The 27,916-nt window shown below is 33.4% G+C and overlaps 1 protein-coding gene and 1 pseudogene across 1 annotated transcript; both read right to left on the reverse strand.

Moving 5' to 3' along the window:
- Positions 1-380: 380 nt before the first annotated feature.
- LOC129899040 (endoribonuclease Dicer homolog 2) lies at positions 381-11,149 on the reverse strand. The gene is made up of 23 exons (XM_055973804.1): positions 11,047-11,149; positions 10,630-10,710; positions 10,337-10,514; positions 10,079-10,192; positions 9,215-9,349; positions 8,611-8,695; positions 8,430-8,494; positions 8,124-8,264; positions 7,734-7,862; positions 7,516-7,645; positions 7,303-7,402; positions 6,593-6,788; positions 6,354-6,514; positions 5,915-6,133; positions 5,582-5,811; positions 5,224-5,498; positions 4,705-5,132; positions 4,512-4,615; positions 4,245-4,441; positions 3,917-4,126; positions 3,005-3,415; positions 1,076-1,354; positions 381-915 (listed from the first exon to the last, which is right to left on the reverse strand). The coding sequence occupies exons 2-23, from the start codon at positions 10,698-10,700 to the stop codon at positions 565-567; spliced, it is 4,209 nt and encodes a 1,402-aa protein (XP_055829779.1). The 5' UTR covers positions 10,701-10,710; positions 11,047-11,149; the 3' UTR covers positions 381-564.
- A 9,178-nt stretch (positions 11,150-20,327) lies between these two features.
- LOC129899045 (endoribonuclease Dicer homolog 2-like) lies at positions 20,328-27,864 on the reverse strand (annotated as a pseudogene).
- Positions 27,865-27,916: the final 52 nt, after the last annotated feature.

Here is a 27,916-nt window from a genome sequence, read left to right on the forward strand (position 1 = left end):
ACATTGATTAATGGGAGAAATATATTCGAGAGGAAATAAGGATGTATCTAAGTATTCAAAAGGGGATGGGAATGTATCTGAAAAGAAATTTTTGTAATTTTTTTAAATGGCAGAAAATTTTAAAAATTATGATATCTTAAGTTGTCTACTTTTGTAATTTAACCTAAATATATTTAAAAGGTAGGAAATTTTATACTTCTATTTTTGCCTAGACAATGTTAAGCTTGAAAAAAGAGCAAAAACACTACAATTTAGCCACATGATTTGAAGACCAAGTCAGAGATTACCAGACATCTCACGGAGCGACTCTCAACGAGGATGTTGAGACTATTTGGGAAAAAAAAAGATTTTTTGGCTTAATCTCCCTTTACTAAAGAAAATAACCATAAATGATTATCTTCATTGTTACATAACAACAAATCCAATAGTACATTACAATAAATTTTGACAGAACATAAAATACAATGAAAGAACACATCCAAACAGTTCTAATAAGGGCAGAAATCAAACAACCAAAATGACCCTTAAAAATATTAAGCATTTCTGGAAATTTTGTAACTACTGCTAAGCATTGGATGGACATTCTTTCAGAGACTTGAGCACATTTTTGCTAGCCACCTTCCTGGCCATTAGTTTGTCTCGTCCCGAACATGTGCTCTTGTGAGTAACGCCATTTGCTTCAACCTCTATTGTAATATATGCTACACCATTCTCACGAGAGACGATATCCTTCTTCTTTATATAACCTTTCTGGTCACATAGTTCACTTAACTCTCTTACCGGATGGGGCTTTAATGTCTCAGGTGTAACCAATGGTTCCAAAAGAGGTCGTATGCTCTGAAAGGTAATATCTTTATCGAAGCCAGAATCAACAAAGATCGCACCTCCAAGGGACTCAATAATATCTCCAAGCACCTATAGCAAACCAAAAACAAAACTGAGTTATACCTGTAGCAATTAATCTGCAGTAATCTTCAGTTGAAGCTCTCGAAAATGAGAAAGATTTACACTTTGATTACAGAAGAGCATTCAGTAACTTCTTCTATATCTTAAATTTGAGGCACGTATGCAATACCTTTGGGAAAGTAGTTTCAGCCTCCCATCCAAATGTGGACACAAGATCCAATTTCTCGAAATCCTCAACAGTACTAAATATCTGCCTTTGAAGATCTTGCGAGGCATGAAGAATGTGCTTGTGCAGGCCAGCCTTAACTGCAGATTGAGCATAACATTCATTGTTTACGGATGCAGACCTCAAATCAGTAATTAGTCCTGGAGTCAGTCCTGGATATTTGAAATAGAGATGTGCTGTAACAACATAATCTAGCACTGCATCTCCAAGAAATTCCAAGCGCTGCAAAGCCAGGTGATCATATCAGCATTTGAATCAAGTGAGTTTAAAAAGACGTGAATATTGATTTTAAAAGAACAAACTATGAATGTAGGCAATGTGAATCTATCCTCTATTAGTGTGCAAGGAAGGCTGAACATACCGCAAAGAAACCACGACACAACAAAATGGTTCATTTTGTGGACTCAATTGATCATGATGCATATTTCAAGTAAAAAAGCTTCAAGAAAATGGTCCAGTGTAAAAACAAGAACTTTATGACATTGGTCATTAAACTCATTGGTACTCTCTGTTCCTCATTATTAACCTGTTTGGATTGACTTATTTTTAAGCAGCTTATAAGTTGAAAACTGCTTATAAGTTAAAAAAATAAAAGGTGCAGGCCAACCTTTTTTTTTTGACTTATAAGCTGTTTTCAACTTATAAAATGTTTAAATAAGTTCATCCAAATAAATCCAATTATTTATTGGGGCTTATTTTAAGCACAAAATGACTTTAAGTTGGCCAGCCAAACACTCAAAAAAACTGAAAACAGCTTATAGGTCAATCCAAACGGCCTCTATATTTATTCTCCCCTACTCTTTTTCTAGACCACAAAATACCAACCACCTTCTTTTTCTTGACAACACTTGGTCCATAGATTTTGTCGTCTCCTTTTACATGCCACCAAGTCTGAGATGCCTGAATTTCCAAGGCTGCAAGAGTTGAGCCAACCGAAACAAGATCTGCATCTCCATACGCAAATCCCATCAATGCTGCTGCATAATATGCATTGATTGCTTCACTTGTACTCTCTTGATTTCTCCCAAATGGAAAATCAGTCAGCCCTGCAGCCCAAGAATGTGATTTCCACAAGTCAAAACACCTAAGATGCGTATAATGCTGGTTCTCCTTCAGTCCCAAGTTCGTGTAATTTTTCCACTAAAGAATAGGCTTGCCTCTTGTATTGATTTCCCCATGCAGAATCAGATCAAGTAAGGCACGGAAATGGCATACACAAAGTATCCCAAATGAAATGATGGTCATTGTAAATTCCAAAACCAAAATCAGCTGTTGTCCATTTCTTGTCATAGAAGAAGCCCATTAGCACCAAATGCTCCATTTAACCAAGGCTCTATCATATCCTTCAAGAATTGAACAACTACTGGCATTATCTTAGGATAAGAAACCTATTCTGAAAACGCCGATCTTGATGCTATAGCAGTCAATTTCTACTTGGGAACTCATAATTAGTTAGGAAAGGCCGAACTTGACATTCTTAGTCTCAACATTGTTTCATTTCTTTCTCAGCTGTCTTAAGAGCCACAAAGTACTGCCCTTGTTTCTATTATATTACTCATCTTGAGCGCTCATACAATAGATTGGTCCAAAATTGAATTAAAAATAAGATGCAAAGAGAACAAGACAGGATTCATATTATCATTATATAAAACCATGAAACTTCCTTGGATGAATAAAACAATGCACTTTTTTTCCTTGGCACTGGCAGCTGTAAGAACAACCATAAAATGCTATGCAGCCTTAGGTTAATGAAATGTTTAGGTTCACATCTTTACCAATCTAGGCAACATTATATTTAAGTAATCAAACTGCAAAATATAGATCGAAGTATTTAACAACATTAGATAGATAATATTTATTTACGAGAATAACCTGATAGCATCGTGGAATCTCGGGTAGCATGTAAGATCCATGAGTTAATGCTTCAACAAGCAGAGAAGGATCATTGAACTTGTAATGTAGCAGGGATTCCAAGTATCTGACATTGACTAGCTTCTCAGTATTCATGGGAAAGTGTCTTGACATAGGTGCATCAACAAAATTGATGTCCACCCCAAGCCATTTCATAAATGATAAAGCCGCTACTTCCCCACCCGAGCTGAGGTAGGCACCTATTAGTGCCTCAACCACATCAGCTACTCTCTTACTTTTAATCTTATGTTTTACCCTACTATACATTTTATCTGAGGAAGTTAGGAACTCTTCGTCGAAGCAGTGAACTTGAGAATTATCACCAGGAATGATCCACGCTTTAAGATCGAACGGTTCATTACGGATAAATCCCTGTAATCAAAGGTATTTATTGAAGGGAAAACCAAAGAAGAAAAAAGGAAAAGAATTCAGACAGCATTTGCATCCACCAATGCACAAGAATATGCACTTAAACCAATAAAATATTAAGGAACTGTAGGAAGTTTTTGAAAATCAACTGGGATATTTGCTAATACAAGTATCCAAAAGCACTCACTCAAAATTGACATGTCCTAAAATACTGTACTCCAATTGATGCACCACATGTTTTACATATATGAATAACTACTAATTTCTATTATAACAAACAGTAGACAGTTGTGTGGAGAAGGACAGGAAGTAGAGAATATTTATATGCGAGCGTTGATAACTTTTAGGTGGCAGGCATGATTAACAGTCAATATCGGATCTTTGATCAAAGTGTACAAGAAAATATCCCCTTGTTGTCCTTAAGCATCAATGAGACATATCGGAAAGAAAAACAATCACCCATGATTAATAGAGAAATGAAGCTGATCACCAAGGAATACCTACCGGTATTTTACGAGCACATCCAAGACTGCATAGTGCAGCATTAGAAATGATTTGGTTTTTCTTAACGGTGAGAAGACCCTCATGATGATTTTCGTAAGTCTTGAACAGCCGTATACTGGCAGCATATTTGAGGAAAGAGTCTCCAAGTGTCTCGAGTGATTCCAAATGAAACTTCTCGAGGCATTTCTTCGTTGTCATTGCTTCCAAAATCTAAAATAATAAAACACGGAGTAAGTTGCGAGCACAAGAGTATGAACGAAGCTCACAGCTTAAGAAAGACTGATCTAATTAGAGCAAAGATCTGAGATGAGATCATAGCAGCACATACCTTAGCAGTTGGAATAAGAACATTTAGTGTGCAGTGATCCAAATGCATTCTTTTCAACTTTGAGGCCATAACCAAGGACTCAATCCGATGCATGATCGAAGGAACATATGAATAGGTATGAAGGGTAGAAATAGAGATAGGTGACATGATGAGGGAACAAAGTTCAGGAGGCAACTCAACAGATGAGTCAGTTGAATCTGCAAAGGATGCCATAGCTAAGTGATCATATATAAGCATTACAACAAAAGGAGAACCATATGATCAAACCTTTAGCCTTCTGAGTTCTGCATCTCTGAAGGTAATTGTGCACTTTATTAATATGTTTTCCCCTAAGAAGTGATTCTCCTTCATAGCATATGTTGATCCCATGCCTGTAGATCGCACCTTACTTAATATTTTGAAACCAAAAGATGATTTATGGAAAAGGTGCACCAGGAAATCAGAAGCTAATTGTACAAACCGCTTTTTGTAGTATTCTCTGTAGGTAATGGATTCTCCAGTTCTCATATCCAACAATGAGTTGCAATCCAAATTATCCAAAAAACCGGTAATGCAGTATATATGGCCATTATGAGGTGTAAAAACCAATGAATTCTCCAACATGCAGCTACATACCACCCCAGTTTTGGTGTTCACACTGTGTTTGCGATCTTGTGTAGAACAGCAATCCATATGCTTATCCTCAAGAACTTGAGACGGAAACAGTAAAGAATTCACACATTTCCAATTTATCTCAGGGGTAGTACCCAAAGAAGGGAGCAAAAGATAATCAGAAACTGCAGAACCAATAGGTGATTCAACTGCAGCCAATGCGTCCTGCAGTTTAATCAGATCACGGTCAAGAAGAATTCTGAAGATGCTGACTTGAAACCTCTGACACCGTCGAATCTGGAGAGAGAGAGATAGATACATAAAAAGTATCACCAACCATTTCTGTAACAAGTAAAGAGATGATAAAAGCCATCAAAATTATAGTCACCTCTTCAGAGGTAAGTGTAACAACTTTACTATAATTAAGTTGAACTTGCAAGCGTCCCCTCCTATCAACGTCCAAGTCAAATGCCAATATTTCATCATCACACTTGAGCCTTGTCCTAACAGCAAGTATAATCCCATGAAGCTGGAAATCGTTGCAAGAGTCATGTTGCAACTCAACTAGATAGCAGTAGTACACTGCTTCTGACTCATTGCTGCAATGACTGACAAATTCTGGCGGAAAGTATTTTGATTCTTCAATAATTTGAATTTTACATTCTGCACAATATAATAAGTTAGAACTTAGAAGTCAAGTACCAGAGTCTAAGAAAACCACATTAGATAAAAGATATTAGAATTACCCATTTCTTTGTTGATGGTTTCTTCCTCCAGGATATCAGGAACAAGATTGTCAGTCAAGGCACCTTCACGATGAAGTTCTTTACAAGCTTTCAGGCATGCAAGTTGCTTCAATATTTTGCTATTCCCCTGTACGCTAATAATTCTTTGCAGTGGGCAATTTTTGGGAAGTTGTAGCGTGCAGGTTCCTGTTTCCTTATCAATCACGAACCTAGGATTTGGTTTAAAGTACCTACAATTGAATTGAATGTCAGACCATAATGCAATATTTAACACATGAAATACTCAAAGATACTAGAATCCTTAACACATAGCAAGGAATATGCAGTACAAACCCATCCGACGGTAGCCTTGAGCAATAGAAGTATAACAATGACACGCTAGAACTGAGGGTGACAACTGCTCCCGTGCTTTCAACTTTGTAGCAAGGCTCATCATACAATTCATCATCTAGAGGTGAACATGGAATAGAAGCATGACGTAATGATTCTTGCCGCATTATCTCCCCACTAGCCATATAGTTTTGCATGCGAGTAAGGGTTGAATCATCCCCACTAGTATTTGAGTCAAAATGAGAATGATCAGTCCATTGTTATAATCAAATCTTCCAAATTTTATCATTGATACTTGCACAAAATGTCAAGAGCTAAAGTAATTGTTTGTCTATTAGATTCTTTTAAATTATTCATTTAATCTTTTTATAACAGTAGGCGCAAACAACAGAGCTCCGAAAAACTTTCATAGTATCAATTAGAATAGATTGACAAAACATACCTTCTGACCATCAGAAGAAAGTCGGAGTTTTGCATTCGAGCTCGTCCACGTGATTGTATAAAGCTACAAACAGTAGCTGAGGGATCAAATCGAATGACAAGGTTACAACTTTGAACATCCAAGCCCTCTTCAAGAATAGATGTTGCTACAATAATGTTCACCTGCAATGTTTGCATGGATATCAGACTTTAAATCTTCAGAAATTATCTAGAAATCAAAAAAACAAATTTTAGACTTACCAATCCCTTGCGAAATTCTTCAACAATTTTATTTTGTATTTTCCTACTCTGTGACTGGACCACAGAAATATGCCCTGCTGTGTACTCGGTTCTCCAACCACTTAGTGCCGGAAGCAACTCATTCAACAGAGACCGAAGAACAATGGCGGTAATAATTCTCTCAACAAATATGATGCATCTCAAATCCTTCTGGTCCCTGTTACCAACGATAAGATTGTTTGTAAGTAATCACTAAATATATAATCCTATTTCCCAACAACAGAATGGATAATCTCAGAAACAGTCCAAATTAAATCCCAGGGAAAGTTCATATAATTATTGATGAATCCAAAGTAAGCTCAAGAACAATACAAAAGAACAGTAAGCCTGTAAGATTTTACAAATATTTAATTGCATCAACACTAAATCAGATATCATCAAAATCTCTGAAAGAAAAGTAAAGCAGGTCCATTTCGCCTAGGGGAACAAAAAGATGACCTTCCTTCTTTGAAGGAGTCTCTCGCAGACACAAAATGTTGAGAGAATCCAACCAACCACTTCTCTTTTTTTCTATTTATTCTCCAAACTTCCAATAGATTGAACTGACATTAAAGCTTTTGACTAATTAGTAGATTCATCTTTTTTTCTATTTATTCTCCAAACTTCCAATAGATTGAACTGACATTAAAGCTTTTGACTAATTAGTAGATTCAATATCCAACCGCTCTCACCTGTACTCGAGAAGAGACTGTAGAAGACAATTAACTTTGGATGACAAATATCCAGCATCCGCATTTGCCTGAATATCACCACCAATTGACCAATGCGGCCCTACGTTTACAGGGAAGAGAGAGAGAGTGAGAGAGAGACAGATAGCAGAGAGAAATCAAAAACAATCTTACAGCTCAGGGAGAAAAGAAAATGGATGTTGCTAATTATGATACCAGAAGGTAAGCGAGCCAAGAAAATCTTAGATGCACCCAAACTGAAATCTCTAACAATCGTTTGAGCACATGCATCGAGTTCTCCCCATGAAAGGAAATCAATTTCTTCACGGGACAAGAACTCAGCTGCCTGATTTGATTCAAAACAAGGTTATGTTAGGAAAATGATCAAAGCCAAAACATTTATTTATTTATTTTTGCACCAGCAAGGAATTTACCTTGAAAGCCAGCCAAGCACCCATCTCACTCAAACAAAATAAGAAAGCCGTATGAAGTTTTGATAAACGTGTTCTTGCAGATCCAGCACTCATAAAAGAAAGATTTGACTTTGAAATCGAACATTCATGCTGCAATGATAAGAAAAGTTTATGTTGAACAAACCAACATGATTGCTCCAATTACTACTATAAGGATAAATTAAGGTTTAGTAGTAGTCTCAATATTCTTTCAAGACACTTTCCGTTTTCTGGTTGCACACAATTATAGAGAAGGAAAGAGGCAACATAAGCTAAATGATAATTGATATCTTCGGAGCAGGACGAACGGTTTGCATGAACTTTCTGCAAAGTATAAAGACAAAATCCACTGGCTAAAGAATTGACGTTTACCTTTTCTTTCAACCTTTCCAGGTCACGAGCTAAAGTAACAAACAATGTGCAAGGAATATCCACATGTTCATATATCTTCAGCTTTGGATTTGAGAATGGGATATACTCCGCCAGAACAGATTCACTGCTACACGTGTATACCTTCATTTGCAAAGGGACATCACAATTAGAGGAACGGAATGTATGTTTAAATGTGTGTTTATGACTTTTTGCATATAAAAACGATATGACAATCATCCAAGAGCTAAAACTTTAATGCTTGCACAGTTCTCTTCTCTGAACTACAAGAAGATTAATTGAGAGAACCTTGGAATTCATAAGATTCTCGAGGTCATGAATCTTTTGCCAATAACTATCTGCCGTGCTAGAACCTGCATAAAAAGTATAACATGAGAATCCAGAGGAAGTGAGATAACCAGTTCTTAAACAGTATGACGTACAAACATCTCAAAAGATGTCCAAAGCTATAAGATCGAATCCCGCCAACCTTTAGACTTTATAGGGGAAGCAGTCATCCCAAATATTCTTGGAAGTTGTGCGCTCTCACGGGTTAACTGCGGATGATAAAATTCCTGAAAGAAAATTAACCCTCTAAGATAAAGAATTGTTCAAGCACCATACCAAGTCATGCGCAAGCAGGATTCTAGTCAACTCTTTTCTTATGTGGGTCACATATGTACAAAAGAACCAATGGCTTGCCCACAGGGGCTTCCACATCAGGTAAATGTACACATTGCAAAGTGTGCCTGTAAAAGAATTCATCCACTATACATGTCTTCGCGCATTCTCTTTAATATCTCCTTTTGGTCAACTTTTGATATAAAATATTGTTAAAGTGGAAGTAACTACACAATAATAATGATATCCATTAACAAAGACAACAATTGTAGTTGATACAATGCTGCTCCATTCTTTCTGCTTAATGACGTAACAAGTAGGGTACTGTCCATGAGAAGTAGGGAACCGCGAGAGTGACACGTATTATATAACAGCATTGTCCAGATGAAGAAATTGAACTACTTCAGAAAATATAATCAACAATTAGCACAAACTGTTCAACAGAAAATTCAATCTTAGCACAAACAGCGTACCATCATTATGCTGGCATATGGGTGTCTGCCTCGTGCATTGTGGCACTCGTCAAATATTATAACTTTTATCATGTCTATGTGTAAAAAACTGTGCCTCAAAGCAGCAAGTAGTATTGCCGGAGTCATAACAAGTACCTGAAAGACGAAACTCTGCGGTGATCACTTATGACGCATCCAAGTAATATATATACAACACCTAACTTAATTCCTAGCATATAAATGCTGAACATCGGATCTAATATATTCAAAGAGAGCCCTGCCAAAAAAAAAGAATCTTAAGGCAAACAACAGCAGCTCATTTGCAACCTCCCTTGGAGAATAGCATTTAGCATATTACTATTCCATGAGATCCCAATTCCAGCAAACATGAGCAGCTAAATTTCAATAGCTTTTACAACCATTTGTTTTCCTTAACTAATCGGTACAAAATGTTGCTTCGGTTCACTGCAATTTTAATCTCTAATGGTTACCAGGATGGGATAGACAAGGATATCGCATGGGTTGGGATATCCCACCGTTTTCGTACAAAATGTATTCTGGGAGTAATTAATACTCATAACCAAACGCGAGATAAAATAATCTCGAATTTTAACCCAGACTTAGGTTGTGGCAGGCTTGACACTTCAGCTGTGGGCATTTTTATATAGATGTGGGCATTACTTTAGCATAGAAGCATATATTCCATGTACCATTAGTTTGGGCAATAGAGAGGATTGATAAACAGCCACTTCCGTATTATTCCTATATAGTTGTTTAGTAGCTTTAGGACTGGAGTTCTTTTAAGAACAATGTAGCCATATTCAATGCCAACTCAAGCAACGGTTAATAATTTATCACTGAAGATAAAATACAGTTCGTACACACCTCATGATCGTCCACTTGTTGTTTCCATGTAGCAGCATCCCAAAAATCAACACCCATTTCTCCCCAATATTTGCCCACTTTTAAGTCAGTATGCATCATCAGAGCATCTCCTTGCTTGTAATTATCAAATCACAAGATCAACAACTTTAGGATAATTCAAATAGACATTTTTGAGCCTCAAACAGTATAACAAACCCAAAGCATAAGAAAACTAATGGGATCATTAACTGTACAGACTCAATTGAGAAGCTAGAATACCTGAGTCACCAGAACAACAGTCGGGACCAAGAAAACAGCTATATAGGGAGAAGGCTTTCGAAGAAGGTAAGCATAGCTTCTAAGAAGCATAATTGCAATCAAGGTCTTTCCAGAACCAGTCTCCAAGTAAACAATTGTGTTCTGCTTTAATGCAGTCTCCAGGGCTTCCAACTGATAACTACAAAACAAAATCAACACATAACTTACAAAAATTCATTTTTTCTAATCTTCTTTTTTCAATCATTTGTTTTTTCTAACTCCATTAAAAGAGAGAATAAATGTAAGATCCCAACCTTCGTGCAAAAGGCAGAGGGTCAGCAGAGAGCTGTTGGTTTTCAGAGACTGCAACGTTAGTTAGCTCCATTGATTGTTCTCTACATTAACATCAGACCAAACAAAACTAAAGACACCAACAAAGTAATAAAAATGAAACAACAAACTCTCCAAGAAAATGACAACAAGGTGATCATACATAAAACAACCTACTTTATCTACACACTTCCAAGAAACACAAAGAGAACCCAAAATCCAAGAAATGTATACGAATCAAACCAGAAAACAAACAAGGTTTTGTAAGTACAGCACAAATAATCAAAGATTTTTGTAAGTAAAAGAACATATAATCAAAGATTTAAACACCCATTTCATAAAAATGCATAAAAAAGTAATCTTTATGAAAAACAAACACAGAAATAGTCAAGAAAACTCACTGGCTAAAGTTGAATTGCAAAAACTTGTTTTTCAGTGTTTTTCAGTGTTTAGTGAAGAAGAAAGAGAATATGTAGAGGTTTTTATAGTAGCTTATGTTTATAATAGGTTCTACAACACCCCAACGCCACCCCTCCACTCCCTAGGGAAAAGGCAAAATAATACGACAATTAAATACCCCAAATCTTTCTTTCTTTTTTTTGAAGTAAAGAGAAAGAGTGTGATGAAAATACAGAATCTTTTGGCCTATGAATCCAATTAAATTTCTAAAGAATGCACTTAATATATACTCTTGTTCTTTCTTCCTATATTAGCCTTGAGGTTATGTTTAATACCAATCGTGTTTTTTCTTTATATATGAAAATTTGGATAAAGATGAACGGCAATACAAGATTGTTGACATGGTAAATACTCTTTATTTTCAATTTTAATGTTGTTGATTCGAGTTTTTGTATGTAAATATGGGCCTGATTTATTAATTGTAGGGAAATTAGACAAATTGAATTTATTAGGTAAAGTATTTACCTAAATTAGATTCAATATAAATTATTTATCTTAGTTGGATTTATGGCTTAAACTATTTACCCATCTGCCTCTTAATCTAGTCACTGAATCATTGTTTCTTGGGAAAATTATGCCGAGAAGCAAATATATACTTGTATAGCGAATTATACAAATGTTGTGCATGAATCGTATAGTGAAATATACAAACGTTATACAAAAATTGTGAATTGTATAGCGAATTATACTAACGTATACAAATATTGCGTAAATCATGCCCATATTTGCATACAAAAACTCGAATCAACAACATTAAAATTGAAAATAAAGAGTATTTACCATGTCAACAATCTTGTATTGCCGTTCATCTTTATCCAAATTTTCATATATAAAGAAAAAACACAATTGGTATTAAACATAACCTCAAGGCTAATATAGGAAGAAAGAACAAGAGTATATATTAAGTGCATTCTTTAGAAATTTAATTGGATTCATAGGCCAAAAGATTCTGTATTTTCATCACACTCTTTCTCTTTACTTCAAAAAAAAGAAAGAAAGATTTGGGGTATTTAATTGTCGTATTATTTTGCCTTTTCCCTAGGGAGTGGAGGGGTGGCGTTGGGGTGTTGTAGAACCTATTATATACATAAGCTACTATAAAAACCTCTACTATAAAAACCTATTATATACATAAGCTACTATAAAAACCTCTGCATTTTCTTCAACACTCATTTGGCCAAAACCCATAAATTTCCCTCCCCTCGTTGATAGATTTGTTCACATATTCACTAAGCCTCTTGATTCATCAAAAAACCAAGAACTTGATAAGTTGGATTCAAAGATTACTACTTGTATTGTTGAAGTTGTTCTTAGAAATCTGAGAAATTGGAGAATAGCCCATTTATTTTTTAATTGGACATTAAATTTTGTTGTGGGTTCTTTAAGGTTTGAATTCTTTAACAATTTCAAAGAAAATAATTTTAGATTTGTATTAATCTTACCGAAAAAAATGGAGATTCGTCGAATTTTTTGATCCAATTTGATTTATATTTTTGTTTGTCATTATAGCTCCATTTTTTCCTCTTTAGATAATATGAATAGCGTTGGGTGAGTGTTGGAGGAGAAGAAGATTTGGTGGGGTGGGGAAGGGGTTGGAGAAGATGACGGGTGTGGGGGAGCGGTTAGGGTTGGGGTGGGTAGGGTTGGAGAAGATGACGGTGGGGTGAGTGGGGTTAATAGTTGTTAATTTTTATTTTTTTAAAAAAATTATTATTTGGATAAAAAAAAATGTCACGTGTCATCAAATTATTGGTCATTTTTTTCTATTCAAAAGTCATTATTTGATAATTATTATATATATATATATATATATATATATATATACACACACCACGTGTCTTTATTTAATTTGTTGTCTTTGACACGTCAGGTGAGTGCATTACACATACTTAATATATTTTGGTAATTGTCAAAAAAGTGTCAAGATGACACATTTGAACCGATTCTAACAGTAAGAAATGACAGATAAAAATATCATAACATTTATTTATTGTAATTAATACAGACATCTCTCAGTTATTATTAATCCAAAATAACATCATTTTTTGAAAAATTTGCACTGTATGATACGACTATTCATGGAGAAAATTATTATCAAATGTTTTATGGCAAAAAAAAAAGGGAAAGGAAAGATATATACTGATAGAAATTTCAACGACAATGACATCTAACAACTTATAAGAGAAAATTTTTAAAATTATTATCATTTTATATTTAAAATTTATTAATTCGATTCATTTAAATTTGTATTGTATAAAGTTCAAAATAAAATACTTTTCTATCAATAGAGACATATTATTCTTGTTGAGTTTCAAATATATTATTAAATAAATTTTTAAATATAAAAATTTAAATTTAAATTACATAATTTACGAATTCATAACTATAATAACATCTCAATCCCTAACTATTAAGAAAATTTTAAATTCAAAATCGAAATCTCTAATTTATTATTAGTGTTAAGTACTATTTTTTTTAGTAATGTGGAGAGAACCATGAAAACCTTAATCCACAAGGAATAAATTGGTAAATTCAATTGTGGAAAATATCATTTTCTTTTTTGTTTTTTTATGTTGAAAGGGAAAACTTAGTCTCAAAGGAAAGATCCACTACACGTGAAAATCAAATGGACAAAAGAACTTTCTAGAATATATAATAGATTCAAGTACATTATTAATCAAACATCCAATAAAAAAATAAATACAATATTTGTATAATTTGATGTTATATCAAATATTTTTTGTTACAACTAAGATAATATTATAATTATATTATTAAAAAAATGTGATGAAATGATTAAAATTCATTCATCATTTAGCATAGATTTTGATCCTTAATTTGTGTTATGAAAATAAAGAAGTTTTTCATTGTCTATGTCTTACTTGATGCAATTTAAATTAATCGAATAATGAATTATTACTCAAAAAAAAAATTGGATTGAGAGGGTTATTAATTTCTGAATCATATATATTATTCATTTATTTCATGGGGTTTTATTTGATTATTTTCTTAGCAAACTATTCTATTCATTATAATTATCTAATTATAAATCAAGGATATATCTTTTAAATTAATTCTGTTGGTTGTAAAATTAGCTAAGTGACATATTATTTTATTCTAGTTCTTAGTCCATTAAATGAACATTTACTCATCTTATAAGCATTTATGAATTCGTGATTTTGATGAGATTGAATGCCTTATTATGAAGAGATAAATTTAGGAAGTATCAATAAATTCATGATTTCAAAAAAATGATAATAAAATAGTTACGAAATTTTAAAAAATAAGAGATGAAACGAATACACCAAACGTTATAGGTAAAAGCAGAAAATTATAATAATTTTTGAAACTTAAAACTTGCTCTAAGTATTTGTTAAATTCACGCAATGACTAGAGTGCAGCGGGGGTGGGGGGTGGGGTGGGGTGGGGTAAACAATGGTTTTTGGCCATTGTTAACGATTATTGTTGCAAAATAACCATTGATAATGACTATTTTTTTCTACTCTCTGTTTTTAAAATATATTTTGAGACGGAACTTAACTAGTATCGAGATTGGATCGATGCAAAAAATTAAGCCTAAATGAATGACTCATCCCTTCAATTTATTCCACCTTATCAAATCGAGATCAACTATTAAAATAAAATCAGACTAGTTAGAGACATCTCGATCCACTGTCCACCCTTAAGTATATGAGTATATCAAGGAATCACCTAGCTCTGTTTACCCTAATTATCCTCAATAGGAGGCTAATAAAATCTTTTTTTCTTTAGGCCCTCAAAGTTTTGGCTTAGACAATCTTAAAGTTTGTTAAAAAAGAAAAATAATAAATAAATAAAGACTACCTGCCTTATAATAATAATAATAATAATAATAATAATAATAATATTTTAAAACTTTATTCAAATTTTAAGCAGATTTTGCGTGGCATAAAGAATGTTCACTACAGATAGATCACAACATTCATTATTTACAGAGGCAGACATTAAATCAGTAATTAGTTCTGGAAAATAATGATGTGTTGGAATAACATAATCTAGCACGACTATCAATAGAGATGAATTATCCTTGTTGGATTTTAAATATATAATTAAATAAACTTTTAAACACAAATACATAGCTTAAATCAAAATTACATAATTTATTAAATTCACAACTATAATATTAACTTTGTCCCTACCTTTTAAGTATTTATTTAAATTCAAATCCAAATTCTTACTTGGAATTAGTTGTCAGTATCACTAGTGGAGAATACTATTTCTTTTATTTTTTGATGTTGAAAGGAGAACTTGGTCTCCAAGGAGAAGCCCCACTACATGAAAAATAATAAATGGACAAAGAACTTTCTAGAACATATTAAAGATTCAAGTACATTATTAACCAAACACATCAATAAAAATATTTTGATACTATAATTCTTATATTATTAATTGTATTACTAAATTTTATATTACAATATATGCATAATTTGGCTTTATATATCAAACAATTTCTTATTACCACTAAGACAATATTGTAATTATACTAGTCTTAAAAAATATGATGGAATTATTGAAATTCATCCGTTCTTGAATTTGTGTATGAAAATAAAGAATTTCTATGCCATATTTAATGGCCATCTAAATTAATCGAACAATGAATTATTAATCAAAAATTTTGGATTGAGAGGGTTATTAATTTTTAAATCATTAAATTATTCATTTGCTTCATGGGGTTTTATCTTATTTTTTAGCAAACTATTCTATTCATTACAATTATCTAATTAGAAGTTTTGGCTAATAAAACTTCTTTCTTTAGGCCCTCAAAGTTTTGGCTAGACAATATTGAAGTTTGTCAAAAAATGAAAAAAATAAAGAAAGACTACTTAACTTTTATTAATAAATTTTTTTTTTGAACTTTTAAGGTAAATTACTAAAATTTGTATATTAGAAAATAACTACTTTTGAGACGGGACTTAATTGGTATCGAGATTAGATCGATGCGGAAAATTAAGTCCAAACGAATGACTCATCCCTTAAATCCATCCACCTTATCAAATCGAGATCAACTATCAAAACAAAATCAGACTAGTTAGAGACATCTCAATCCACTGTCTACCCTTAAGTATATGAGTATATCAAGGAATCACCTAGGTCTGTTTATCCTAATTATCCTCAATAGGAGGCTAATAAAATCTTTTTTCTTTAGGCCCTCAAAGTTTTGGCTTAGACAATCTTAAAGTTTGTTAATAAATAAATAAATAATAAATAAAGATTACCCGCCTTATAATAATAATAAGAATAATATTTTAGAACTTTATTCAAATCTTAAGCAAATCTTGCATGGCATAAAAAATGTTCACTACAGATAGAGCATAACATTCATTGTTTACGGAGGCAAACCTCAAGTAAGTAATTAGTTCTCGAGAATAAAGATGTGTTGGAACAACATAATCTAGCACGACTATCAATAGAGATGAATTATCCTTGTTGGATTTTAAATTTATAATTAAATAAACTTTTAAACACAAATACATAGCTTAAATCAAAATTACATAATTTATTAAATTCACAACTATAATATTAACTTTGTCCCTGCCTTTTAAGTATTTATTTAAATTCAAATCCAAAATCTTACTTGAAACCTTAGTCCCCTAGGAATTAATTGTCACTATCACTAGTGGAGAATATTATTTCTTTTATTTTTTGATGTTGAAAGGAAAACTTGGTCTCCAAGGAAAAGCCCCACTACATGAAAAATAATAAATGGACAAAGAACTTTCTAGAACATATTAAAGATTCAAGGACATTATTAACAAACACATCAATAAAAAATATTTTGATACTATAATTCTTATATTATTAATTGTATTACTAAATTTTATATTACAATATATGCATAATTTGGCTTTATATATCAAACAATTTCTTATTACCACTAAGACAATATTGTAATTATACTAGTATTAAAAAATACGATAAAATTATTGAAATTCATCCGTTCTTGAATTTGTGTATGAAAATAAAGAATTTCTATGCCATATTTGATGGCCATCTAAATTAATCGAACAATGAATTATTAATCAAAAAATTTGGGTTGAGAGGGTTATTAATTTTTGAATCATTAAATTATTCATTTGCTTCATGGTGTTTTATCTTATTTTTTAGCAAACTATTCTATTCATTACAATTATCTAATTAGAAGTTTTGGCTAATAAAACTTCTTTCTTTAGGCCCTCAAAGTTTTGGCTAGACAAAATTGAAGTTTGTCAAAAAATGAAAAAGAATAAAGAAAGACTAAACTTTTATTAATAAAATTGTTTTTGAACTTTAAAGTAAATTACTAAAATTTGTATATTAGAAAATAATTTCAGCTTTAAGAGGAGCCTTCTAAGTCATATTAAAGCATTGACGAAAAATAAGACATTTAAAATATAAATGTTATGAAAACAATTTCTAATTTTGTTAGCATAAGATCCAATTGATGAATAATACCTTATTAAGTTTGAAGTTATCCTTACTAAGATAAATAATACTAATATTATCATGTGAAATCACATGTTTTTCGCTTAGTAAGATAATCATAGTATAAATATCAAATACACACTAACACTTAAAAAAAGATAATTTTTTTGACTTTATGACATTAATTTTAATAAGAGGTCATTATTAACATGCCCATAAACACATGAAAGCTATTTATAATATAAAACAAGTTCCTCGCGCTTGATTTCATAAAAATTAAAAAATTAAAATTCATTTCAGTTATTAAATATAAAAAAAATATCATTCTTATAGGTACATAAAATAAGCATCTTGATAGCAACAGTGAATCCAGTAGTATACATTACAATAAATTTCAATGGACAATCAAAACAAATAACCTAAGTATCCGGAAAGCAGTACATGCAGCATCGACACGATTTATGATATTTTAATAGTATTGAAGGGCAATATAATTAGAATTAGGCAATTTTTTTATTTTTCGTATGTTAGCCCATAAATATTTTGGTGATATGACTTTTGGTCAATTTTTTTCCAAAACTTTTATGGGACCATAAGTAAGTACTCGGAGGAGCAGATTGTGTATCATCGGCACGATCCATGACATATTCATAGCATTTAGGGGTCGCACAAGCAAAATTAGATAATTTTTTCATTGTTCGTGTGTGTTAGTCCATGAATATTTTAGTAAAAAAAGGGTCAACCCGATAGCGCATCGACGTCTTGAGTGAGTGAGAGCCTTGATCCAAGGCCAGGTGCTGTCGCAATCTGCCTTTCGGTCAAATTTTTTTCGAAAATATTATGGGACCCTTTGTAAGTACCCGGGGAGAAGTACGTGTAGCCTCGGTATGATCCAAAACATATTCATAGCATTTAGGGACCATACAAGCAAAATTAAACGATTTTCTCATTTTTTTTGTGTGTTAGCCCATGAATATTTTAGTGATATGATTTTCGGTCAATTTTTTTTTGAAAACATTATGGGACCCTCCATAAGTACCTAGGGGAGTAGTACGTGTAGCCTCAGCATGATCCATGTCATATTCATTACATTTAGGGGTTGCACAAGCAAAATTAGGCGATTTTTCTCAATTCTCGTGTGTGTTAGAATATGAATATTTTGGTGATATGACTTTCGGTCAATTTTTTTTCGAAATCTTTATGGAACCCTCGTAAGTACCCAGAGAAGCAATATGTGTAGCCTCCGCACAATCTTCATAAAATCGGACTCCAATGCAAATATTGAACACCAAATGAGAAATTAAAAAAAACACCTTTTATTTTCAACTTTAATGTTGCTAATTTGAGTTTTTGTATGCAAAAAATGGACCTGATTTGTTATTTGTCCCGGACTCCTGGTTCCAAGAGTAAGAAATGGCGATAAAAATATCATAACATTTATTTGTTATTAATCCAAATATTTGTTATATATATATATATATATATAATAATTAACATAGACAACTATCATTTATTATTAATCCAAAATGACATTAGTTTTTGGGCAAATTGCAGAGTGCCATACAATTATTCTAGGAGAAAAGTATTCTCAATTGTTTTATGGCAAAAAGGGAAACGACAATGACATCAAACAACTTATAACATACAATTTTTTTTTAACTCATAATCATCTCGTAGCTAAAATTTATTAATTCGATTAATTCATATTCGTGTGGTATAAAGTTCAAAAAAGAGAATGATCCCGTTATCAATAGAGATGAATTATCCTTATTGGATTCTGAATATATAATTAAATAAACTTTTAAACACAAAAACATAGCTTAAATCAAAATTATATAATTTATTAAGTTCACAACTATAATAATAACTTCATCCATACCTTTTAAGTATTTCTTTAAATTCAAATTCAAAATCTCTAATTTATAAAGGTAATTTTACACAAATTTCATAGTGTTAAGAGCTAATTACATCGTATCCTTATTTTTTTTAATAGCGGTATGGTATCAAAGAGTAGAACTAATAACAACCAATTTTATGAGGCTTTTGAGTTGTTTTATTTGAGGCATATGACAGTTTAGTGATGCCTTTTTGTCTTCTAAATATTAAGTTGATGGATTAAATCAAAATAATAAGGGAAAATGGCAATTAATTAAGTGACGGCACATTAGTTGAAAAAGAATTATACAAAAAAGATTAAGAATGTAATTAATTTAGTTTTCAAAAGGATAGGAATGTCTTACAACTCTCTATGGATATTTTTATCTTTCATTTTTTGACTTAACATCTTCCTCTTTTAAGTTTTAATGTAATTTAATATAATATAATAATTAATATAATAATATTATGATATTATTACAATTCAATTGGCAAGAAAATGAATAGCCATAGTTGGCAATCTTAATTACAACAATTAGGACATTTATTCTTATAATAATTAGGAAATTCATTATAATAAAAAGATGAGCTTTATGTTATAAATAGATTATGTTTAGTAAATTGAAGAGAAATGAAAATATATATTTTTTAAAAAAAATTAAAGAAACATATAACTAATTAGTTTTTGAAATGGTAAAAATGTGAGAAAAAAATTCAATGGATGTTTTTGTCTTTCAACTTTTTAACCTCAGATCTTCCCACTTGTATTTAGTATAGTATGATGTAATTACTATTTAATATTTAATTAATGATTAGATATTTTATAACAATTTAATGTGGTCTAGAGCTTCCCACTTTTTATAATATATATATATATGGTATGATGATGATAAAATGAGCATCTTGATAATAACAATGAATCCAATAGTACATTACAATAAATTTCAACAGATAATCAAAACAAACAACCACAGCTATGCATTGGATGGACATTCTTTCAGAAACTTGAGCACATTTTTGCTAGCCACCTTCTTGTGAATAACGCCATTTGCTTCAACCTCTACTGTAACATATGATACACCATTCTCACGAGAGACATACTTCTTCTTTATATAACCTTTCTGGTCACATAGTTCACTTAACTCTCTTACTGGATGGGACTTAAATGATTGTAGAAAGCTTTTAGTAACTTTTTCTGAGACAAGTAGTTTGGGAAAGTAGTTTCAACATCCCATCCGAACGTGGACTCAAGATTCAGTTTCTTGAAATCCTCAACAGTATTAAATATCTGCATTTGCAGATCTGGCGAGGCATGAAGAATGTGCTTGTGCAGGCTAGCCTTAATGGCAGATTGAGCATAGCATTCGTTGATTACGGAGGCAGACCGCAAATCAGTAATTAGTCCTGGAGTCAGTCTTGGATATTTGAAATAGAGATGTGCTGTAACAACATAATCTAGCACTGCATCTCCGAGAAATTCTAACTGCTGCATAGACAGGTGATCATATCAGCATTTGAATCAAGAGAGTTAAAAAGAGGCGAATACTATGAGTATGGCACCTAATACATCAATTCAAATGTGAATTTATTTATGAGAATAACCTGATAGCATCGCGGAATCTCAGGTAGCATGTAAGACCCATGAGTTAGTGCTTCAACAAGAAGAGAAGGGTCATGGAACTTGTAATGTAGTAGGGATTCAAAGAACCGTACATTAACTAGCTTCTCAGCATTCAAGAGGAAGTGCCTTGCTGTAGGTGCATCAACAAAATCAATGTCCATCCCTAGCCATTTCATAAATGAGAAAGCGACTACTTTCCCGCCTTAGCTGAGATAGGCACCTAGTAGTGCCTCAACCACATCAGCTACTCTCTTACTTTTAATCTTATGTTTTACCCTACTATACATTTTATCTGAGGACGTTAGGAACTCTTCGTCGAAGCAGTGAACTTGAGAATTATCACCAGGAATGATCCACGCTTTAAGATTGAATGGTTCATTACGGATAAATCCCTGCAATCAAAGGTATTTATTGAAGGTAAACCACAAGAAGAAAAAGGAAAAAAGAATTCAGATAGCATTTACATCCAGCAATATGCAATTAAACATAAAAATTAAGTCAGCCATGATTAATAGAGACATGGAGTTGATACTACCCAACCTTCACAAAGATATCGCCATGAAATACCTACCGGTATTTTACGAGTACATCCAACCTTGCACAGTGCAGCATTTGAAATGAAATTATTTTTCTTAACGCTGAGAAGACCCTCGTGATGATTTTCGTAAGTCTTGAACAGCTGTATACTGACAGCATATTTGAGAAAGGAGTCTCCAAGTGTCTCAAGTGATTCCAAATGAAACTTCTCGAGGCATTTTCTTGTTGTCACTGCTTCCAAAACCTAAAATAATAAAACAAGGAGTAAGTGGTGAGAACACGAGCCCACAGATGGAAACTCGAGCATGAGAGTATGTATAAAGCTCACAGAACAAGAAAGACTGATTTAATTAGAGCAAAGATCATAGCAGAACATATCTTAGCGGTTGGGATAAAAACTTTTAATTTGCAGTGATCTAAAAAACATTCTTTTCAAGTTTGAGGCCATAACCAAGGACTCAATCCGATGCATGATTGAAAGAACATACGAATAGGTATAGAGGGTAGAAATAGAGAACGATGATGACGGAACAAAGCTCAGGAGGCAACTCAATAGATAAATCTGTTGAATCTGCAAAGGAGGCCAAAGCTAAGTGATCATACGTAAACATTATAACGAAAAGAGAACCATATGATCAAACCTTTAGCCTTCTGAGTTTTGCATCTCTGAAGGTAATTGTGCAATTTCGAAATATGTTTTCCCCTGAGAAGTGGTTCTTCTTCAAAGCATAGGTTGATCCCTTGCCTGTCAATCGCACCTTACTTAATATTTTGAAACCAAAGATCATGTATGGAAAAAGTGAGCCAGGAAATTAGTAGTTAATTGTACAAACCGCTTTTTGTAGTATTCTCTGTAGGTAATGGATTCTCCAGTTCTCATATCCAACAATGAGCTGCATTCCAAATTATCCAAAAAACCGGTAATGCAGTATATATGGCCATTATGAGATGTACAGACTAATGAGTTCTCCAACATGCAGCTACATACCACCCCAGTTTTGGTGTTCACTCTGCGTTTGTGACCTTGTGTAGAACAACAATCCATATGCTTATCCCCAAGAACTTGAGACCGAAAAAGCAAAGAATTCACACATTTCCAGTTTATCTTAGGGGGTACCCACAGATGGGAGCAAAAGATAATCGGAAACTGCAGAACCAATAGGTGATTCAACTGCAGCCAAAGCGTCCTGCAGTTTACTCAGATTACGTTCAAGAAGAATTCTGAAGATGCTGACTTGAAACCTCTGACACCGTCGAATTTGGAGAGAGATAAATAGATAGATGAAAAGTATCACCGACTATTTTTACAGGTAACGAGTAAAGAGATGATAAAAGCCAGCAAAATCATAGTCACCTCTTCAGAAGTAAGTGTAACAACTTTACTATAATTAAGTTGAACTTGCAAGCGTCCGCTCCTGTCAACGTCCAAGTCAAATGCCAATATTTCATCATCACACTTGAGCCTTGTCCTAACAGTAAGTTTAATTCCATGAAGCTGGAAATCGTTGGAAGAGTCATGTTGCAACTCAACTAGGTAGCAGTAGTACACTGCTTCTGACTCATTGCTGCAATGACTAACCAATTCTGGCGGAAAGTATTTTGACTCTTCAATAAATTGAATTTTATATTCTGCACAATATATTAAGTTAGAACTTAGAAGTCTTGTACCACAGTCTAACAAAACCACATTAGATAAAAGATATTAGAATTACCCAATTCTTTGTTGATGGTTTCTTCCTCCACGATATCAGGAACAAGATTGTCAGTCAATGCACCCACACGATGAAGTTCTTTACAAGCTTCCAGGCATGCAAGTTGCTTCAATATTTTGTTATTCCCCTGTACACTAATAATTCTTTGCAGTGGGCAATTATTGGGAAGTTGTAGCGTGCAGGTTCCTGTTTCCTTTTCAATCACACACCTAGGATTCGGTTTAAAGTACCTACAATTGACTTGAACGTTAGTTTATAATGCAGAACTAAAAAGATACTAGAATCCTTAACACATAGCAAGGAATTTGCAGTTCAAACCCATCCGACGGTAGCCTTGAGCAATAGAAGTATAACAACGATATGCTAGAATTGAGGGTGACAATTGTTCCTGTGCTTTCAACTTTGTAGTAAGGCTCATCATACAATTCATCATCTAGAGGTGAACATGGAATAGAAGCATGGCATAATGATTCTTGCCGCATTATCTCCCCACTAGCCATAAAGTTTTGCATGCGAGTAAGAGTTGAATCATCCCCACTAGGATTTGAGTCAAAATGAGAATGATCAGTCCATAGATACAATCAAAACTTCCAAATTTTATCATTGATAATTAGAATAGATGATTAAGCATACCTTTAGATCATCAGAAGAAAGTCAGAGTTCTGCATTCGAGCTCGTCCACGTGATTGTATATAGCTACAAACAGTAGCCGAGGGATCAAATTGAATGACAAGGTTGCAACTTCGAACATCCAAGCCCTCTTCAAGAATAGATGTCGCTACAATAATGTTCACCTGCTACGTTTGCATGGATAACAGACTTTAAATTTTCACAAACTATCCAGAAAGCAAAAATAAAATAAAAAATTGACTTACGACACCCTTGGGAAATTCTTCAACAATTTTATTTTGTATTTTCCTACTCTGTGACTGAACCACAGAAGTATGTTCTCCAACCACTTAGTTCCGGAAGCAACTCATTCAATAGAGATCGAAGAACAATGGCTGTAATAATTGTTTCAACAAATCTGATGCATCTCAAATCCTTCAGGTCCCTGTTGGATAAAATATAATCTAAGAAACTTCCAATAGATTGAATTGACATTAAGCTTTTGACTAATTAGTAGATTTTATATTTAACCGCTCTCACCTGTACTCGAGTAGAGACTCTAGAAGACAATTAACTTTGGATGACAAATATCCAGCATCTGTATTTGCCTGAATATCTCCACAAATTGACCAATGTGGCTCTATGTTTGCCGGGAAGAGAGAGTGAGCGTGAGAGAGACAGATAACCAAAAGAAATTGGAAAACATGTTTATAACTCAAGAGAGAAAAGAAAATGGATGTTGCTAACTGTTATACCAGAAGGTAAGCAAGCTGAGAAAACCTTAGATGCATCCAAACTGAAATCTCTAACAATGGATTGAACACATACATCTAATTCTCCCCACGAAAAGAAGTCTGTTTCTTCCTGGGACAAGAACTCAGCCGCCTGATTCAAAACAAAATCATGTTCGGGAAATGATCAAGGCAATCAAGGCTAGAGCATTTTTCTTTCTTTTTTTACACTAGCAAGGAATGAAATTTACCTTGAAAGCCAGCCAAACACCCATCTCACTCAAACAAAATAAGAAAGCGGAATAAAGTTTTGATACACTTCTTCTTGCAAATCCAGCACTCATATAAGACAGATTAGACTTTGAAATCGAACATTCATGCTGCAATGATAAGCAAAATTAAAACAACTAAAACAAGCCAACATGATTGCTCCAATCAAAATTCAAAGACAAAATCCATTGGCTAAGGAATTAATGTTTACCTTTTCTTTCAACCTTTTCAGGTCATGAGCTAAACTACTAGACAATGTGCAAGGAATATCTACATGTTCATATATCTTCAGCTTCGGATTCGAGAATGGGATATATTCCGCCAGAATAGCTTCACTGCTACACGTGTATACCTTCATTTGCAAAAGGAGATCACAATTAGAGGAACCGAATATATATCCGTGTTTATGTCTTTCTGCTTATACAAAAGATATGACAACAAGAAAATAAGTGCAACACAGTTCTCTTCTCTGAACTACAATTAGGCAGAGTGCATGAAGAAAATAGACAAATGGAGAAAATTCACAGAGGGAACCTTAGAATGCATAAGATTCTTGAGGTCACGAATCTTTCTCCAATAGCTATCTGCCGTGCTAGAACCTGCACAAAAAAAGTATAAACATTAGAATCTACAAAAATGAGAAAAACAGTTTCGTAACAATACGATGTAGTAAAATCTCAAAACATGTCCAAAGCTATAAAATCAAATTCCGTCAACCTTTAGACTTTATAGGGGAAGCAGTCATCCCGAATATTCTTGGAAGTTGTGCACTCTCATAGGTTAACTGGCGATGATTAAATTCCTGAAAAAACAAAATCAATTATAATGAGAATTAGTTAGATATAACTGAGTGTTAGTTATGAGCTAGTGATCAGTTGTTAGTTAGTGCAGTGAGCTGGAAGTTGTTATGAGTTTGTTATGTATTGCCTATAAAAGGAGGTACTTCTCCTTCATTGAGACACACGAAAATAATATCAAAAGCTCCTCTCAATTCATTCTCTATTTCTCTGTTTCTGCATTCTCATCCATGGAAGATCAAGCTTCCATGGACTCCATGTTGGGTTTAATTGATAGGTTGAATGGGAAATTGAGGGAAAAAGAAGTGGAGAGGAAATGATATGTTCTCTCTTATTTTATTAAATAAGCTTTGGTCCTACATAGGTGGTGGAAATGAAAAGTCTCCTATTTAAAAATAGAAGCACTCCTTCATGTTGCTAAAGGGTCAAGAAGAGGGTCTCCCCTCGCGCCGTCGTCGTCGTCTCTCGCTCGGCTTCGGCTACGGCTACGGCTTCGGCTTCGGATTTGGATTTGGATTTGGATTTGGATTTGGATTTGGATTTGGATTTGGTCAATTGATATGATTGATTGATAATCTTTTTGGACCAAATTTTCTTTAAATTTTTAATTAATTAATATTATTTATTTAATTAATTAATTAAGTGGAAAAAATCCTGACCCGCGACCCGCGACCCGTTTCTTCCCGGATTAATTTAAAATTTCCCTCCGTTTTTTCCAACGGATTTTTGAATGGTTGCAACCTTGTCCGAAAAGTTGCAAACCTTCTCAACAGGCAAACCTTTTCCCAACAGGTGCCTTTTCTGAAAAGGTATAAACAGTCTATATATATCTGTAAATCTTCAGAATGTTCCATACGAAAATTCTGAACATACCATCTTCTTCTTCTTCTTTCTGCACTTTCTAAAATCGTGTGATATACATCCTTCAAGTGGTTCGCTGTCATCAAAGATTTGCAGTACCTCTACTTTGGTGAGTAAATCGTTCTATCCTGGGAGGAAAAATTCCAAAACCTCGGGTACTTTGAGGGGAATAATTTCCTTAAGGACACACTGTGCATTCAGTGGGCTCGATTCTGTTTCTGCATTAATTTTTCCAGATTCTGTGTTTTATTACCTTTACTTATTGTTACTGGTTTTAATATTTACAATACAGTTTACTAACACTCCACTGCACAGTTATAAAGTTTTCAAATCATCTAACAAAAGAATTTCTCAAACACCAACTCAACAAACAACGTACCATCATTATGCTGGCATAGGGGTGTTTGCCTCGTGCATTGTGACACTCATCAAATATTATAACTTTAATCATTTCTATCTGCAAAAAGTTGTGCCTCAAAGCAGAAAGTAGTATAGCCGGAGTCATAACGAAGTACCTGAAAGACGATATTACTTATGCGCACACAAGTAATATACATGCAATGCCTAACTTAATTTTGAATGATTACTCATGACACATGCTAGTAAAATGTATACAATTCCTAACTTAATTCAGAGAGAACCCCGTTAAAAAAAGGATCGTAAGGCAAACAATGACAACTCAAGCAACTATTAATAGTTCATACACACCTCATGGTCATCCACTTCATGTTTCCATGCAGTAGCATCCCAGAAATCAACCCCCATTTCTCCCCCATTTTTGCCAACTTTCAAGTTAGTATGCATCATCAGAGCATCTCCTTGCTTGTAATTATCAAATCACAAGATCAACAACATTAGTACAAGTCAAAGTATAAGAAAACTAATGTTTAAAACAGTTTCATCTTTAGACTAGGAGAGAAATTTAAGAGGATACCTAAGTTACCAGAACAACAGTCGGAACCAAGAAAACAGCTATATAAGGAGAGGGTTTTCGAAGAAGGTAAGCATAACTTCTAAGAAGCATAACTGCAATCAAGGTCTTTCCCGAACCAGTCTCTAAGTAAACAATTGTGTTCTGCTTTTATGCACTCTCCAAGGCTTCCAATTGATAACTACATAACAAAATCAACACATACATTACAAAAGTTCATTTTTTTAAAGCAAAAAATCTTTTTTCAATCAAATTTTTTCTTTTCTAACTCCATTAAAAGAGAAAATAAATGTAAGATGCCAACCTTCTTGCAAAAGGCAAAGGGTTAGCAGAGAGCTGTTGGTTTCCAGAGACTGCAACATTACCTCGCGCCATTGATATGTTATCTACATAATGATTGGACCAAACAAATATAAAGACACCAATA

The sequence above is a fragment of the Solanum dulcamara genome, chromosome 1, assembly GCF_947179165.1.
Source record: "Solanum dulcamara chromosome 1, daSolDulc1.2, whole genome shotgun sequence".
Taxonomy (NCBI): domain Eukaryota; kingdom Viridiplantae; phylum Streptophyta; class Magnoliopsida; order Solanales; family Solanaceae; genus Solanum; species Solanum dulcamara.

Bases quoted from the DNA above. Each gene is read 5' to 3' on its own strand.
- LOC129899040 (XM_055973804.1), bottom strand. From the start codon at position 10,700: ATGGAGCTAACTAACGTTGCAGTCTCTGAAAACCAACAGCTCTCTGCT. The intron at 8,495-8,610 runs GTTGGCGGGATT...CTTTTTATGCAG, and splicing joins TTCCCCTATAAAGTCTAAAG to GTTCTAGCACGGCAGATAGT. The intron at 916-1,075 runs GTATTGCATACG...GGTTTGCTATAG, and splicing joins CTGAAACTACTTTCCCAAAG to GTGCTTGGAGATATTATTGA.